Source organism: Macrobrachium nipponense, chromosome 28 (genome assembly GCF_015104395.2).
Source record: "Macrobrachium nipponense isolate FS-2020 chromosome 28, ASM1510439v2, whole genome shotgun sequence".
In the NCBI taxonomy this organism is placed as follows: domain Eukaryota; kingdom Metazoa; phylum Arthropoda; class Malacostraca; order Decapoda; family Palaemonidae; genus Macrobrachium; species Macrobrachium nipponense.
In genome coordinates, this window is record NC_087217.1 from 23,105,119 (window position 1) to 23,125,118 (window position 20,000).

The window sequence follows — 20,000 nt, forward strand, 5'->3', positions numbered from 1 at the left end:
GAGCCCGTGCTGTCATAAGGCCAGTTTAATCTAAAACAACAACAAAACTTGGTGTCTCCAAAGGAAAAAACACGTGTCACTGCCGTTTCTATGATTTAACTTGGAATCTCCGATGAACACTGTAAAGTGAACTTCCATTATAATGTCCGGATCATACATATACATAGAGGGCTTATCAGCAGCACGCCAAACAACCCAGTGCTTACAGACATTAAACTCACAAACGGATCAAAACTTTTTAGATATTAAGGCTCGTCATGTCCAGTACATCTTTCACCGCATTTACCCAGTATTTCATATATTCGTACATGCATACATACATACATACCTACATACCTACATACATCCACACACACAAACACACACACACACACCACACACACACACACATATATATATATATATATATACTATATATATATATATATATATAATATATATGTGTGTGTGTGTATGTGTGTTTTAGTAGCAAAATAGGGTAGTTTCTGTCATACATAATTCATATAAACTCTACGGTGCGAGCATACCATATTTAACTAAGACACGGTGTTCACAAATACATGCTCTCAAATGTTACACATAATTATGACTCCATGGCCTTCAACAAAACTTCGTAGAGTTTAAAGCTTGGTTTTTTCCTGCTTGAAAGTTATTTTTTAATTATCAAGGCCTCAAATGGCCTTGGGAACAACATGAGTGCGTAGATTCTCTTGGTCAGATAACAAGTGAGGAACATAAAAAATGCATCGCGGATTTCGTAACTCGCTTATTTAATTTTTAAAACCTTGGAATAAGTTCATGGTCTCTCGGATAGTTTAAGGGGGAAAACATGATCAACTCAATAATAATAATAATAATAATAATAATAATAATAATAATAATAATAATAATAATAATAATAACAACGACAGACGAAGAAACACCGAAGAAGTAACAGACAGGACGGAATGGGTAGAAAAGATCAGACAATGGATAGAGCCAGATACAGAGAGAATAAAGATCCCCTCCATGAAAGCCTACAACATAAAGAAATTAAGGGAGAAAACAAGTGAGGTCAATGAAATAATGAGACTAATACACACCACCAATATCACAGAAACAAATAACTTGACATATGCAGGAGCAAGATTAGTAGCAGAACTGATGGGGATACGAAGACCACCAGCACAGCCAACCCAACAGAAACCAAAACAGCAACCTCCTTGGAAAAGGCGCCCGGAAAAGCAAATCATGGTGATGAGATCGGACTTGAGTAAACTGAAAGAGATGGGAGAAAAAAAAGGCTAAGAAGCAAGAAAACAAGGGAGGAACTGAACGAGAGATACAAAGTACACGAGAGGGGACTAAACAACACAATAGAAGATGTAAAACAGAGGCTTAAGGCCAAAGCACATAAGATCCAACGTACATGAACAGGAATAAGGGATACCACTAGAACAAACTATTAGGAACCAACCAGAAAAGACTATACAGCCAACTAAGAGGGGAAGACAACCACCAAGAAATTCCTGAAGCCGAACCAAGTAAGAGACTCTGGGAAAACATATGGAGCAATCCGGTTTCACACAACAAACATGCAACATGGCTCAAGGAAGTCAAGGCTGAAGAAACAGTGAGAATAAAACAAAGATTCACTGACATCACGACAGGCACAGTCAGACACCAACTAAAGAAAATGCCCAACAGGAGAGCTCCAGGTCCCGATGAAGTCCATGGATACTGGCTCAAAAACTTCAAGGCCCTACACCCAAGAATAGCAGAACAACTCCAGCATTGTATCACAAATCACCATGCGCCCAAATGGATGACCACAAGAACAACATCCTTTTTCAATACCATGGGACACCAAAGTTGAAGAGAAAGAGAGGGAAAAATGGATAAGTATCAAGACCTGAAAATAGAAATAAGAAGGATATGGGATATGCCAGTGGAAATTGTACCCATAATCATAGGAACAATAGGCACGATCCCAAGATCCCTGAAAAGAATCTGGAAAGACTAGAGGCTGAAGTAGCTCCACGACTCATGCAGAAGAGTGTGATCTTAGAAACGGCGCACACAGTAAGAAAAGTGATGGACTCCTAAGGAGGCAGGACGCAACCCGGAACCCCACACTATAAATACCACCCAGTCGAATTAGAGGACTGTGATAGAGAAAAAAAAAACAATAATAATACTTCTAACTTATAGGCGTTGATATGAATAATATCGACCATAATTTCGTTTTCTGCGTATTCTAAATTCTTTTTAGAGCTTTATCAATTCGTAACAAAACCATCCGGTATAGAGGTCAAAATTATTGAGGGATTCAGTTCCATAATAATAATAACATGCTTTTTAAAGACTAATTTATTACATATTTTCCTCTTTTACAGAACGATGCTTGCTATGCTCTGTTTGTTTTTCATCTTGACAGAAGCTGTTGAAGGTAAACCGTACATCAAAACTATTTTAGTAACATTCATTCAGATATATGTGTTTGGTGTAGGCGTTCAGAATTTGACCCTACAAGGAAAGGAAAGACATTACCTCAGTGTTAATATCTTTCCTTTAGCCGTCAATAAAAAGGATTTTCTTTGGACAAAGGGTTTATGGACAGATCATAATAAATATATATATATATATATAGATATATATATATATATATATATATATATATATATATATATATATATATATATATATCAATGATATCTTTTCTTCAGAGCTGAACATAAAGAGAGTAGATTTTTTCCTTAAAACTGGTTATTTTAGAATCGACAGTTAAATACAGAAGCGACACATTTTCTTTAGAGCATTTAACCGGTCAAGTTCCTTCTTTAGCAGTCACAGGTGACCCCTCACTGACCATCCGCAATGCCTCAGCCGAGACAGATACGCGAAATGTTGGGAAACTGATCGCCGAAGTCTCTTGGGAGATTTTGGAGCCGTATCTGCAAGAATGTCATTTCGTCTTGATTACTCAAGATGGCCAAAGATCTTTTGCATACTATATTATCAGGTATTAAACTTACCTATCTATCTATCTATCTATCTATCTATCTATCTATCTATCTATCTATCTAACTCCCCCTAGATTATCCAGTTTTTAGCCGTTTACTTTACCTCCATTCCAGCTTACTTTCTTCTGTCATGCTGTCCAACTTAAATAACTATCACTTCCCAGCACAATTGTGAGGGTTCCTCCCCGTTCAAACTTTAGACTTGAGATCCTTGAGTTTTATCTCCTCTATGTTCTTGATCTACTTAACTTGCTGTCCAACCACTCTGACTCCATCTTTTCACTGTCATAAGTGCTGAACTGGTGCTCGATACGAAAGCCTAAATCTAATTAAAATCAGTCAAGTATGAATGATAAAACTTTCTCGTATCTAAAGAATCAGTTTTCTGCTTTTTGTGGCTATGTAACAATTATGAAGGGTCTAATGGTCACATTCACTATATCTTACCATTTTTATTACTTTATATTATCTTTGTTTGTGCTTTTCACTGAAGGCGCTGAAATCCAGAGGAAATGAGTACAAAAATTTCCACCTTCATTGGACAAGAGCCAACGCTGATTAGTAAAATGAAAATGTGGAGTTGTGGGTTAGCATTATTCAGGCTACTAGCAATGTGGGTTTCAAAGATCTTATATAGAATTGAACATTTGGCCATCATGATTTATGCATAATTAATTAACTAATTTTCTACGTTAGAGGGAAGTCCAAGAAAGTATTAACATTTTGTGTTTTCAGCATTTAGATTTGGTTATCACAGTAGGCAATTAACTTCTTCCTTCTGTATTCATAGCAATGAGTAACCCAATTTCTAGTATATGTATATGTTGAACCAAAGTTGTTAATTAGAGGATAAATCAAACTACTGATTTCTGAAACAAGTTCTTAAATCCATTCTTAACAGCCTATTTTATATTCTAACTTTAAAATTCTCATATAATTATAATAAATAAGATCACTAGTTGTATTCATGATTTCAATAACAAAAGCTTTCCATATTAGCTAATGTCTCCTTAGACGACAATCATATATAAACTGAAGGAATATGAGGATAATTCGTCTTGAATATTACAGATTAAGCTTTCTTTCACCGATGCCGCTGCGTGTTGTCGATCTGGCAACCCTTGAAGGGAGATACCACGGAAACCCGAATCTCATTTGGGGTGGCGTTACCTCAGCTTGCCAAATACTCATAGTGGACATGGCCTTTCGGGATAACGGAGCGATGTTTTGGTAAATATGCACACGGCTATGTTTTGACACCATATTCCTTATATTTGACTTGACGATCACACTGGACAGTTCTTTAGATTGTAAATTTTTTTTTTTCAGGCTATATTTTTTTTGCATCGATATTAAACATTCACACACCATGTCATTGTAACCTGTGGTTACCAACAAAGATTAGGTTTAAGTATATCTGCTGCGTTTATCAACTGTTACCTCGAAAGAAGACTACAGGTTTCTCAATTGCATACGAAAATGGTACTTCAGTACGAAGCATATGTTTATGATATGATCATATAATAATTTTACGCTGGAAAGTCTCGACTAATATAGTATGTTATTGTGTTTTTATACGAGAAAAGATAGTTTTCTTTAAGAAGCTTATTTACGTAGGTTCCTTCATTCTTCAAGACTGTGGGTCCGACCTGAGACCAAAATTCTTTTGGTTGGAAGGAAAGAAGAAGTTCAGCCCACACTCTGGACCCCAGTATTCCGCAACACTGTTCACCCTCTGTACGTCGGCCTGAGTGACCTCACCTTCAGAGCTCTCCAGAATTTCAGTGGCCAATTACAGTGTCTTCGTATAAATGCAAATAATTTATGCGCAGATCAAGATTTTCTGAACAATGAGGGTAAGATAATATTTATTCATAAGGTAATTTGATGATGTAGCTTTTTAAATATTTGACTGCTCATCTAGTATTTAATCGTATATCAATATTATTCTTTGTTTGCTTCATAAATATCTGAGTCTTTATTTCTTTACCCATAGACCAACTAACTAAGTGCCTATATATATATACATATATACATATATATATATATATATATATATATATATATATATATATATATATTTAGACAAAGTTTATTTTCATTAATTAAAGTTTGGAGCGTTAAGCAAGAGTAAGCACAGACACACGCACATATACATATGTGAGTATATATGAATATTTATATATTTATATATATATATGTATATATATATATATTTATATATATATATATATATATATATATATATCTATATATATATACATACTTACATATAATACATACACATATATATATATATATATATATATCTATGTATCATATATGTATATATATATGTATATATCATATATTATATATATAGATACATATATATATATAATATAATATATAATATATATATATATATCATATAAATTATATTATATATATATAATATATATATATATATATATATATATATATATAATATATATAGTACATATATCCATATATATGTGTATATATATGTAAGTATGTATATATATATATATATATAATATATATATATATATATATATATATATATATATATATATATATATATATATATATATGCATATATATCTATCTACTCACATAGTATGTGTGCGTGTGTCTGTGCTTACTCTTGCTTAACGCTCCAAACTTTAATTAATGAAAATAAACTTTGTCTAAATATTCTCTTGTCCTTGTCCAAATAACATAGATAACGAAATATTCATTCATTATGATAATTCTTATAATTTGCTTTACATTTTATTCCACGTTATCGTTGTTCATAGCTTCTTCCGAAAAAGTGACCTTATTCAGTCGCTGCCTCCTTCTGCAATGATGGCGTCGCAAAACAAGAGGTCTTAGGGTCGTGGCGACTGGGCTCTGTATACCAGTAGGACTGAATCCTTTTCCTCGTGAGTACACGAGGGATTTGAAGGATTTGCTGTACATAGGCATACAGTCCTTATGCCTATTTAATTAATTTTTTTCTCCTTCTTTCTGTCTCCTTAAATATATATATATATATATATATATATATATATATTATATATATATATATATATATATATATATATATATATATAAGGATGGGTGGTGGCAGTCAACAGCCAAGATATAGCCGAATGAAACTTGACGAGGACATCCCAAGCATTCGCATCTAAATGCCTGAGATGTCTTTCTCAAATTCCTGTTGGATATATATATATATATATATATATATATATATATATATATATATATATATTAGTATATATATTATGTAACCTGTATAAAATTTCTTTTATTTTTCTTTGAATTTTCGAATAATCTCTCTCTCTGTCTCTCTCTCTGTCTCTCTCTCTCTCTCTCTCTCTCTCTCTCTCTCTCTCTCTCTCTGTTTAATGTGTTAAATAATGTGTTGAGTAATTCCAGCATCAAAGTTAACAAGAACAAGATTCATAATATTTAACTAAAGATTCGCAACATCAAGACTAATCCATTATCATTTTCTTTTCCCAGATGAAGCCAAAAGTCTCCACGGCCTGCTTTTAAGTATTGTCACTCTGCCTTATTTTCCATACGTTGACTTCCAGCTGAACAGACGGGACCTTTCCAGACCCGCTCTTCTGGAAGACTGTTTGGGCAAAAGGATCATCGACGCTGTGTCTCCTGTACTGAACTTTACGTATGTTTGGATTCCGCTGGTTTCTCATCTTTAGTGACCAATATTGTCCCTGAGGCATTATTTTTTATATATCAAAGCTTACAATTAATACTGAGAAAGCCACAGTTTTCAAATTATTTATATTATACCGTTTATATTTAGAATTTTTGACCTTTAGAAAACGTAATACTCTTGTTTATGGTTTCTGTTTTCATTGTTTTTAAATTAGTAGAACGTTTCCCTCAAGATCTGTAGTCCATCTAATAAAATAATATAGAATTTCCTAATAATTATGTAATATTTAATTATTGTCTAATTGATGAGTAATTAAAAATTTGAGAAAAGTTCTGGACAATAGGAATGAGATCGGATCCCAGTTTACTGTCAACAGAGTACTTTTGGTTGTATTATAAAGTGCATATTATGATATTCTAATAATTACTGGCATTTACAATTATATTTATCAGAATCAGTATCGCTAATGGAAGATCATTCGGTTTTAAAATTCAGATTTTTAAATTTTTTCGTTATTTATTTGTTCAGGAGATAAAATTCCAAGTGACAAGGTGTCTTAGTTTGCTATTGAGTCTCCTCACTTCAGCCTTAACTACCAATTACGCTTTTATTAACCAATCAATTAAATTCAGCGGAAGATTCATATTGAAAGCAAAGGAAGGAAGCTTACCATACGCATTTTATTTGAGAGACTTTTAAGTAATACCTTACTCCTCTTGCCTCGAAATGGGCACTTAAATATTTAGTTTTTTATAAAATTGAAGCTTAGTGAGTATTTATTTCCACATCATGGCGATAATGGCCTTATCCTAGCGGATGGCAGAAGAAAGGACATTTGTACTAGAAGTACCCATAGAATTCGTCACAATTCACTTTTGTTGCAATAATGACGACAGGTACGATTGTGCTTTATGTTTTAGCGAGATAAAACTATTAATCTCTCTCTCTCTCTCTGTATCGTTATATGGTTTGCTTCGTAATTTTTAGATAGACGAACGAATTAGATAAGCGTTTCCTTTAAACAATATTAGGACAAAAAATGTTTGCCCTATCAGTGACTTAGGACAGTCTGCCATCAATAATATGCGAAGGTTATCCATGAACTATATTAAGAGGAAGCCGACTTAATAATCTATGTAAATATATATATATATATATATATATATATATATATATATATATATATATATATATATATATATGTAAGTGTTTACATAATAAAAATATGGAATGTTAGTCCATATATATAAAAGTCTCAAAATCTAAGAGGTCAACAGATTGCTTGCAGGAATGTGATCAGACTAGAGACGCTAAAGTTTGCGTATACAATAAAAAGTAGGCTAAGATAACATGCTGTCACCTGTAGTCATTCAATTGTTTATAAACATTAGTCCAAGCTCCCTGCTTGAGACAACTACCGCCTACGTGATCTGTAGCGTGTCTCATTTGATTGTGTGTCCGTATGAAACTATGTCATCTGATAGTATGTTCATATGTTCGAACTACTGTCTGTCCTTCATAACTTGTAACAGAGATGGTAGACGAGCAGAAGAGAGTTAGCTATCGTCATTAGAAGACCTGTACCTCTTTACCTAAGCTTTATCATGTAGAGGGAATAGGATTAGCCATCATCATTGGCAGAAGCGATCAAGCTATCGTTATTAGAAGACTGTACAATCATACCTGATCTTCACCATGTAAAACTTCAGAAGAATATACCTATTTTTTTATACCTTGTGTTTTCTACAAGAACCTCACCGAACCATGAGTTTAACACATCGTCGTAAAGATAATACCGACTTCGTAAGTGATCTACAAAACCCCAGACACTCCATTGAAGATGGAAGTGCAATACCAACCGACTTAGCGTAAGAGTTATCGCTAGTCTAACATTACCTCATAGGGCGCCTTATCATACAAGGCACAAGCCCTAATATTGGTGGCCAGCGTACCAGAAGAACTCTACAACGTCCTACGAAGAAAAAAAACAGAATAATAAATCATGAAGTCAACGACGACGAAAGCAGCAGATTCTTCAAGCAACCTAGTATCATCGTTAGTGAGCGACTTCAGAAAACAACAAGATTCGTCAAGCAACTTAGTATCATCGTTAGTGAATAACTTCAAGAAACAAACCGAACGTGTCCTTTTTCCTACGGCAACGGAAGCTTCGTCTCTCATTAGAATCATTCAAGAAAACATCGTTAGTGAGCGTTTCCGGCACTGCAAGAAACAAACCGAACGCGTCTGCAGCATCGGATTTTCAAGGGCTCGAATCATCGAAACAACGCGCACGGGGTGGGGGAAACTGAAGCCAAACCAGGTCATCCGCTAAATAGAGAAGGAGGACCAAGGCGTGTGTTTCGTTACGGAACACCGTGACTTCCCACAAAAGCAAGCTAAGTACAATTTTTTATTCATTTGGAGTAACTTTGAGTGTTTCCTTTGCAGGTCGAATTTCGTTATTCCTGTGGCTGAAGTTACGAGACATTCTTAATCTTACTTTTTACAGAAATTATCTACATCATTGAGATTTCGCTACTGCGAGTTTTTTATCTTTGAGTGTCTGTTTCCAGAAGTTCTACTGAAAATATCATAATCATATACTATGTTAATTTTATCATTTTGGGTGATTATTAATCCTTCGTACGTAACAAATCATATTAAACAGTGAATATGCGTTTACGCAGTGGACGTTCTGTATTTATACAGAATGCAATGGGATAGGGTCGTTAAGCACACGTAGTGATTAGAAAAACACACAAAAAATAAGTGGAACACCCGTACAAATCTATATAAATTAGAGGTAACACTATTTCGGGTCATGACAATAAATGCTCCTTTGCAAAGTCCCCGATCGCAGTTTTAGCCTTGAGTTTTTTGAGTTATATAAAATATCGAACCTCAATGACTCAACTTAACTTTAAAAATATGGCTGGATTGCAAGGAATAACATGTCTGTAAAAACTTTCATCAGGCCTAAAAATGCGCTGACCAGGATCCCTCACTATTTCAAATTTTAGCAAAGATGAGTACAACAGTTAATATTGAATGCAGTAGTGAGTAACTTGTCTTATTAGTAATCGCTCAGTCCTAATAGTTCGTCATTCATTGCTTTATACGTAACCAGCAAACAATAATGCTAAAAAAACACACAATACGTTGCGATGGTAATAAATAGAAGGATCCTAATTATTACAAAAAGAAATAGAAACAGTAGCCCGTTCAGAATCAAACAAGCAAACTCGGTGACTGTGTCACCTAGTCAAGCGGTCAAGGTCAGTCGTAAAACTGCCGAAGTGTTCAAAGCATAGCAAATTCCACACAATAAGCGACTCTAGCAGAGTGGGGAAAAGCGATGTTGGTTCATACGTCCCAAATACCTTTTTAAAATTAAAAAGGAATTTCCCTATGCATCACACGACAGTATCAAGTAATCAGAGCAGGTTCTAGTAATTTAATACATTAAGTTATAATATATTATGGTGATTAAGCCCAACTGTACGCGCAGTAAAAATTAGAGTATCTTGTATTTATTTCTTTAGTACACGTAATATCCTGTATTTACGGACTCACCGTCTGTTGTTCGAACTTCCTAATGAGAAGTCCGGATAAGCGAGCGCTTACAGATACCTCTATAGTTTATAAAAAACATTGATCTGTATCTAGTGTAATTGTAAGATCCATCTAGGGGTATACAAAATATTATCTTACATCCTGCAAAATAAGGCGTGTTTATCAAAGAAAATCCTATAAACCTTCAAACATATTAAAATCCGTTTGAACAAAAATGAGACAGTTAATCAAATAATAACTTATATAAAGGAACTATAACATTTGTCTCAAAATAAATATAACATTGTTTGCAAATGACCCAACAGAATTCTCCCACAACCGCAGTCGTAGTTTGCACGCAAAATCTCGAGAAGCATGCACCCTCGAATGTCTTAGTGCGTGTAAAAAGACTTTGCTGGGAAATGAAATTTTTAATCCTTCCCGACACTCTGAAATATAACGATTTCCGCGAACAAAGCCCTAAAAGTATACATATCGTGGATACGGAAGTTATAAATATCGCATTTTTTTAGTTGTTGCTAAATTTTTTAATCCCGCGCCCCAACCAGTCGTAGATGAATCTCTTCTGATAATCTATCTAAAGTAATATCCGTAAAGTCATTCAAGCAGAGGTGATTCAGCAGAAATTTTTTTTTTGTTTTATCTTTTACCTGAATACCAGGAAGTTTCTCCACTGGCGAGTGATCTCTGGAAAAAACGGATGTAATTTAACACAAAACACGGTCTAAGGACAAACATAAAGCTATTTACGTACCTTCCTATAGATTCTCAATGAAATTTCAAAATAGAGATAAATGACGAAGTTGAAATATGTTAGTAATAGGAGTCATTAGGAAATCAAATAAGCCCATATAATTTTTCCCTCAAACGTCATGCCATAAAAGATCGGACTTGGCGTATCTGCGTAGATTTCTGTCGCTTAAACAAGGAAACGACTCCCGATAGTTTCCAGTGCCATGTACCGACGACATCTTATCTCTGTTTAGGTTAGAATAAATTTTTCACCAGCTTGGACTTACTTAAAGGCTTTTACCAGATACCATTACCTAAGTGATTGTACCTCATACACAGTTTTCAGCACACTCAGGGGACATTATCAATTTTTTACGTATGCCTCCGGCTTACGTTGCGCCCCAAATTATAATATAGTGTTTGGAGACTTTTAGGGGATACCCTACATGCTTTTCTAATACCTTAGAATACATTCACATAAACTAGAGCTAGTGCTACAGAGACAAAGACAAATAATCTCAGAGTAAAATATCTAAATGTGAGTTTTTAAAAACCGAAAAAAAAAACGAACATGTTTATCTAGGTTTTATGTGTCTAGTCAAGGTCTTAAAGTAGTCCAAGGTAAGGTGTCGGCTATTCATAACTTCCGGTACCTATTAACGTAAAAGGGGGATACAGCACTTTTGCGCTGTAGTGGGTATTACAATCGTATGTAAATATGTAACTCTTCAATCATGACAGCTCCTTTAACAGATCTTACGAAGAAGAGCGTAGATTTATTATGGTCTGAAAAGCATCAACAGGCGTTCGATATCTTAAAAGCGGAAAATGCAGCTCACCTAACTTAAAAACAAATCCCTGATTTAATAAAGAATTTTTTTTATTGCAACAGACGCCTCAGACAAGGGGTAAGAGGGATACTACTTCAGAATATGATAAACAGTTCTTCCCTATAGCTTTTTATTCACGTAAACTAAAGCCCTCTGAAAGTAAATATGCAGTAATAGGCAAGGAAGGGCTAGGTATTTTAACACTATTAAATTTTAAGTTCATAATCTATGGCTATCCTGATAAAGTCCTTACTGAACATGAGTCCTTTACCGAGTTTTTCAAAAGGCTTTAATCACAGTCCAAAAGGAACTCGGTGACAATGATCATTCAGGTTATTGGAGCCAAGATAAGATATCTACCTGGGAAAGCAAATATCATAGCTGACGCATTATCCCGCAATCCCGCACCATACAGCAAAGAACCATTAATTGGACTAAAAGATATAGAAACATCGTGCCTATTGTTAAAACCGTATCTAAACAAGAAAATTCCTTAACCCAAGAGATCGCGAGCATTGAATATCTGGGTCGGAGCGCAGAACTGTTACAAACTGAACAAAGCAAGTGTCAACAGCGATAAGCAAAACAATAAACACCAAACAATAAACACTTCGAAACGGAAACAGGGTCAGTGGCTAGGCAAAAACAATAAACACTTCGAGCAGAAACCCTAAAGCAAAAGTATATTTAAAGTATGTGTATCATGAAATAATGTGAATCAAAGTGGGTTAATTGATTTTATGTCAGGTCTGTGACGAGGAAAACCCGCGAAGAACGCAGCAGATGACTAACGACCAGGTAGTAGTAATAATCTCTTTCATACCAATCGTCATAAACTGGTTTGCATTCCGTCAATCCAGGTTTCCCTACTATGTCACAGAAAGCCAAATCACTATTTTACTGGCCTACAATGCTTACAGATATAAAAAGCACATAACTAATTGTAACACGTGTCATGAAAACGAGGGATACACTAAGACACCTGTCAGTTTAGGAGCCTATCCTGTGCCAAATCAATCCTTGAAAGAATATACGTAGAATATTAACAGATTACGAGTCTGACAGAGGGAATAAACATTTCTTAGTGTTAATAGTTCCTTGACACGTTATATAGAATTAATAGCATAAAAAACAAACACCGCAATTGAGTGCGTTACGAATATTTATGAGTGCTAAATCAGTAAACTATGGAATTCAACACATAATATCGTGACTCGGGTGGTGTAAATCAATAATAATCTCCTTAACACGTTGTGTAAATTCTTTTCCATTAAGAAAACCAATAATATATTTTATCACCCAGAGTCAATCGGTTTGGTAGAATACGGATAATTAAATAGGAAGTGTCAATGTCTTACGAGTTACAACTCGTGATATTGGATTCCGAAACTGGATTTATAGAATTTATATAGCGGTTCTCGCGGTTTTAAATACCCATTTTATCATTTATATCTTGTATCTTCTAGGAATTGATTGCCGCAACAAGTAGCCTTATACGGGTACGGGTGCCGCTAGAACAACTTTTCCAACATTATTCAAGCCAACCATTAACTTTATCAAATTGATATAAAAAAATAAAAAAAAAAAACAAAAAATTATAAATAAATCAAATATAAAAAAAAAAATCAAAATAAATATGGATACAAGTGGAGTCAATATAAATACACTCGCGTAAGAAAGTGGCGGAAGGGTTACAAATTATAATAAAAAGGAATCACGATAAAATCAATAAGCAAAACGTAACCATAGATAATTAAATATCCAAATATATATGCGTAAGGAGATTTGAACTCTAACTTAACGCTTTAGTAATGACAAATAAGCTTAAAGTTCAAACACATATCCAAAATCTACTGACATATTGTCTGTCCCGGTGATTTATATCGTAGTCATGAAAAAAAAAATTAAATAAATAAATAAATAAATAAAATAAAAATAAATAAAATAAAATAAAAGAGATTTTAAAGTCAGGAAGTCTAGAAGTGAAAATGTTATCTATGAAATAATCCTATATGATCTTATACAGGGCTAATAATATATATAAAATTTGTATGGAAACCTTTTCCATGTAGTTTGAATAAGGAATATTTAATTTAACATAATTACAATTATGCAGATTTCCAACGTGAAACTAATATATTGTTCAATTTTGGTACTGTTTTTTTTCAGACATTCTTTTCGTGTGGGTCGAGTATTAAAAAACAAAAAACAAAAAATTTATCCTAAAGTCGTATCTCTTACAGCAAGTAACGTAACTCTTAGCTGGCTGAGAGCAATCTCCTGCCAAGTGACGACGTCATCATTGCCGTATCAGCATTTGTTCCTTTTAACCTCAATAATCTGCTTACACAGGCTTCATCTGTGTGTCGTCTCTGCTTGCAGCAGGTTGCTGGAGAAAGGAATGCTTAGCCCGAACTTCTCATGGGCAAGGCAGACGTTAGGTACAAGTGTCTATCGGTATGCGCAATGCAACTTTGCAATCATTTTAAAATTAATAAACAAAATAAGGAAATAGAATTTCTATAACATCAAAATGAATTAATTTTTTCTGAACCTCATAGACATTTAGAAGTATCACGATATGGATATGGATTATTTACTGGCAACATTAGCTTATTACAATCCAGGTAAATCACATTCATGGGAAAATGTTACATTTTCTTGAAAAACCCAAAGTTTATATAGAAATTAGTTACATAGTGGGTTTTTCGTTGCATCTCCTACCTATTAATAATGTTTTAAAAGTTAACCTCAGAGGATGCGCACGAGAAAATTGAATATGAAATTTTTGTTAGGGCACATAGAATCATGATTAATCTTCTCTTTGACTCGTATGTTGCCTGGCATTCTTACAATTAGCTCCGTTTTCCACTTCTTTGTCTAGTAACTTACTACCAGTAATATCGAATTTTCTTTGAGATTCATAATGATATCTATTTATTTTTTATAATTATGGATATTTTTAACAAGTTCATCATAGACCTGGATAGGTTCACTCATTGTTAATGCCATGGATAAAAAAGTTTGTACAGCGGACTCTTTTGAATTCCAAAATATCAGCGAATTCATGTGGGTTAAGTCTGGTCTAAATGGCTCTCTCCCCTCCCCTGTATTTGGATGTCGTCTGAATTTACTTTGCCCTTGTGACAAGTATAATTTCACTTGCAGGCTGATTAATGGAACCTGGTTACAGTATCCTGCAGTACGAGAGTTTCACATCGCAACTTAAAAAAAAAAATCGTTCGTCGCAGCGGACGGCTACAGTCAAGTAACAACCGCCTACAATGTGAAAGGAATTTCATGGACTTTTTCGACCGACACCGTATCTCGTCGTTAATCTCGTTTTGATGCGGAACGCTCCGGCGGCTGTGGAGATCGACTACAAAAGGGACATACTTCCGACAATTACGACCCGAAGGATATTCAACTCTACTTTGCTGCTGGCGAAGGACTCGTGCTGGGGATGATTTTTTTTTTTCATCGCGAACGGAATCGTGTAGCTTAGGATGCAGAGAATAAGTATGAGCGCAAAATAGAACGTTGGACCCGCCCAGGCAAATTTTCCCCTTGTTTTAACCATTGAAAAAGGCCGTTTCATTTGGCTAAAGGTGGTTGTCTGGAACTGTGTAATGGACGAAAAGTTGTTCGAAAGCTAGTTGAAAGTGAAGTAGTATAACCTCGGTCATGTATCCTATATATATAAAGTATCATGTATCCTATATATAATTGATCATAAATAACAGAGTCGAAATATATCTTTGCGTGTACGCAATAGGAATCTCTTATATAAATGATCATAAATAACAGAATCTAAATATATCTTTGCGTGTACGCAATAGGAATCTATTTAAAGTGCACATATATTAATCATAATTATATGAATAAAACAAATCAGGTAGCCTATCAATCGTGTTACCAGTTATATATAGATTAGTATATTGATTAATGAATCAGATATATAAACAGTTATCATAAACATTAATAATTTATCAATTCATATATGAAATTTTTTATCAGTTAAAATATGATTTTTGTTTTTATCATGTTAATCTTCATTCTATGCAATTGTCAGAGTACATTAGTATTTTCTGTAGCATATGTATCTTAATGAAATGAAGTGAAAAAACTGTATCATTATATATCACGTGATCACCATTATTTACCAATATCATTGTTTTATATTTTATTACTTGAATCAATTCATGTACACCATGAATTTTTATTTACTTATATATATATATATATTTATATCATATATATATATATATATATATATATCACATAGTGTCTGTATCACACTCCTATAAGTCAAATGCAAGTCAAGTTTGAGTAATATTCAGTAGTTGGTTTTTTGGTAGCTGACCGAGTGATGTAAGGTTTGGTTACATAATAAAAATTGGAATGGAAGTTAGTCCATTATATAAAATAAAAGTCTAAACACTAAAGTAGGTCAACCAGATTGCTTGCAGGAATGTGATCAGACTAGAGACGCTAAAGTTGACGTATACAATAAAAGTAGGCTAAGATAACATGCCGCACCTGTAGCATTCAATTGTTTATAAAACATTAGTCCAAGCTCCTGCTTGAGACAACTACGCCTACGTGATCTGTAGCGTGTCATTTGATTGTGTGTTCGTATGAAACTATGTCATCTGATAGTATGTCATATGTTCGAACTACTGTCTGTTCCTTCATAACTTGTAACAGAGATGGTAGACGAGCAGAAGAGAGTTAGCTATCGTCATTAGAAGACCTGTACCTCTTTAACTAAGCTTTATCATGTAGAGGAATAGGATTAGCCATCATCATTGGCAGAAGCGATCAAGCTATCGTTATTAGAAGACTTGTACAATCATACCTGATCTTCAACCATGAAAACTTCAGAAGAATATACCTATTTTTTATACCTTGTGTTTCTACAAGAAACCTCACCGAACCATGAGTTAACACATCGTCGTAAAGATAATACCGACTTCGTAAGTGAATCTACAAACCCCCAGACACTCCATTGAAGATGGAAGTGCAATACCAACCGACTTAGCGTAAGATTATCGCTAGTCTAACATTACCTCATAGGGCGCCTTATCATACAAGGCACAAGCCCTAATATATATATATATATATATATATATATATATATATACTATATATATATATATACATATATATATATATATAAATATATCTATATATATATAAATATATATATATATATATATATATATATATATATGAGTAACTTGGTCACGAAGTATATAAAACGTGATGCTATGTGTAAATAAAGGTGATGCCATACACGGAGGGAAAAGGAAAGGCGAAAAAGCTTTTTCGCCCTTCCATCTTCCCCTGTGGCATCACCTTTATTTATTATAATGTATGTATGTATATATATATATATACATATATGTATCTTATATATATTATATGTATGTATGATATATATATATATATATCTATATATATATATATATATATATATATATATAATATATCCCATTTATACACAAAATCCTTAACTTATCGGAATGGAACCACTCAATAAAAGTTAAGAGACTGCACGAAACTGAATCACTCGCAAAAGTAAAACATAATAAAGCGTTTCAATTGCTTCCCCCAGATACAAGATCACCGCCCCACCAGACCTGCAGTTTGGCACTCCGACGGTCAATGGTACTTGGACGGGCATTATTGGCATCTTCCAGAAAGAGGGAGGGGATATGACACTGATGATGGCAACGAGCGATGGGAAGAACCCCATCATTGACCACGCACGGATAGTCCCATCTGACGCGGTTGTCATAGTCTCGCTGAAGCCACGCCCACCCCCTCAGTACTTCGTTATAATTCGACCCTTTACAGGTACTTTAGGATTATCTTAGAGCTTCTCTCTCTCTCTCTCTCTCTTGTTTTATGGGAAAGACATAAAACAAGGAAAAATATATGAGAAATATAGTAACTCAGAATGTGAACTAATAGCGGTAGAATTTGAATCTGAAAAATTAATGAACATAGTAACATATAGACCCCCTAATACTAAAGAGTTTGACACAATAATAGAAAAATTGATGATATATGTAGAAATCACAAGGACTGGACTATTCTCCTATCCGGAGACTCTAACTTTCCTTTCGTAGATTGTAAAGAACAATAGGAGATTGTGGTTGTATTTATACGTATAAGAAAAGAGAGTAATAGTAGTGCAGAAGATGAGAGGCAATTCGAAAAGTTATTAGATATGCTACTAGAATACAACATTCAACAAATAAATCACCTGCCAACAAGAAAGGAAAATGCTTTAGACCTAGTATTTGTGAACGAGGTGAATTATATTAAAGAAATAATAGTTTATAATGCGAATATTTCAGACCATAATGTCATAGAATTAACTGTTCATTCCAAAGCAAGTGAAAACAGAGATAAGCAAGAGACGAAAAAGTGGGAAGGATATGGAAAATACAATTTCTACAGTAAAAATATAAAATGGTCAGAAATAAATGAAGAATTAAACAAAGGTTGGGATAACATTTTCGTAAATGATGATATACAGGTAAATACGGAGACATTATATAAAATATTAGAGAAAATAGTGGATAAATATATACCGAAGAAGAAAAGTAAACATCAGTCATGCATACCAAGAGACAGAAGGACCTTGTTCCAGAAAATCAGAAAGTGGAAAAAAAGTCTTGCAAATGAAAAAAAAGCTTGGAAAGTGATGGAACTAAAAAGCACGATAGAAAATGCAGAACAAAAGATAACACAATACAAAGGAAATGAAAAACGGGACTTGGAAGAAAAAACCCTAGTAAATATCAAGCAAAACCCCAAACTATTGTACTCGTATGCGAAAAAGATGAATAAAAGAAGAATAGAAATAGGCTCTCTAAGAATTGAAGGGAGATTAACAAATGAAAAAAAGGAAATATGCAACATATTGGCAGAAAGATATAAGGGAGAATCTACCCCTAGAACTGATAATGAAGACAAAGATACAGAAATAAATGATGAAAATAGAGCATATTTATCAGACATAGATATTAATGAAACCGATATAGTGCTGGGTATTAATGAAATTAAAAATGGAGCAGCAGCAGGGCCTGATGGTGTCCCTGCTAATTTGCTAAGAAAGTAGTTCATTCTATCGCAAAGCCCCTTGTAATATTATTAAGACAAAGTGTAAGTACAGGCAAGATTTATGATGAGCAGAAATTAGCATATATTACCCCTACTTTCAAAAGTGGATCAAGACTAGAGGCAAGTAATTATAGGGCCGTGAGTCTAACAACACATATTATGAAAGTGTATGAAAGGGTAATGAAGAAAAATATTATGAAACATTTAATAAAAAATAATTTGTTTAATATAGGACAACATGGTTTTGTACCCAGAAAAAATACACAAACCCAACTGCTAGTCCACCGTGAGAACATATACAAAAATATGAAACACGGAAAAGAAACATGTGGTTTATCTAGACTTTGCAAAAGCTTTTGACAAGGTGGACCATAATATATTAGCGAAGAAAATTAGAAAACATAATATAGGGGGCAAAGTAGGAAGATGGTTAAAAGAATTTTTACACAACAGAAAACAGATAGTTATTGCAAACGATGAGAAATCGGATGAAGCTAAGGTAATATCCGGTGTTCCACAAGGCACGGTGCTAGCTGCATTACTGTTTTTTATTATGATTGCAGACATAGACAGTAATGTTAAGGACTCGGTAGTGAGTAGTTTCGCTGATGAAACAAGCATAAGTAGAGAAATTACTTGTTATGAATATAGGAACGCGCTACAAAGAGACCTTAACAAAGTATATGAATGGGCAGAGGTAAATAGGATAGTATTTAACACTGATAAATTTGAATCAATAAATTATGGAGATAGAGAGGGAAAGCTTTATGCATATAGGGGACCTAATAATGAGACAATCGCAAATAAGGAAGCAGTTAAAGACCTTGGTTTGATGTTGAATAGGAACATGTTATGCAAGGATCAAATAGCAATTCTTTTGGCAAAATGTAAAGCAAAAATGGGAATGTTGTTACGGCACTTCAAAACAAGAAAAGCTGAATACATGATTATGCCTTATAAAACGTATGTTCGTAGTCCACTTGAATATTGCAATATGATATGGTACCCACACTATCAAAAGGATATTGCACAAATAGAGTGTACAAAGGTCCT

The 20,000-nt window shown here is 34.0% G+C and overlaps 1 protein-coding gene across 1 annotated transcript in view; it reads left to right on the top strand.

Annotated features, from left to right (window-relative positions):
- The window catches only part of LOC135201125 (glutamate receptor ionotropic, kainate glr-3-like), a 27,183-nt gene that overhangs the window by 4,010 nt on the left and 3,173 nt on the right, over nt 1-20,000 (top strand). The window contains exons 2-4 of the mRNA XM_064230001.1: nt 4,638-4,858; nt 6,516-6,681; nt 17,431-17,672. Of these exons, the coding sequence (XP_064086071.1) occupies nt 4,638-4,858; nt 6,516-6,681; nt 17,431-17,672 (629 nt within the window). The remainder of the gene's footprint in view (nt 1-4,637; nt 4,859-6,515; nt 6,682-17,430; nt 17,673-20,000) is intronic.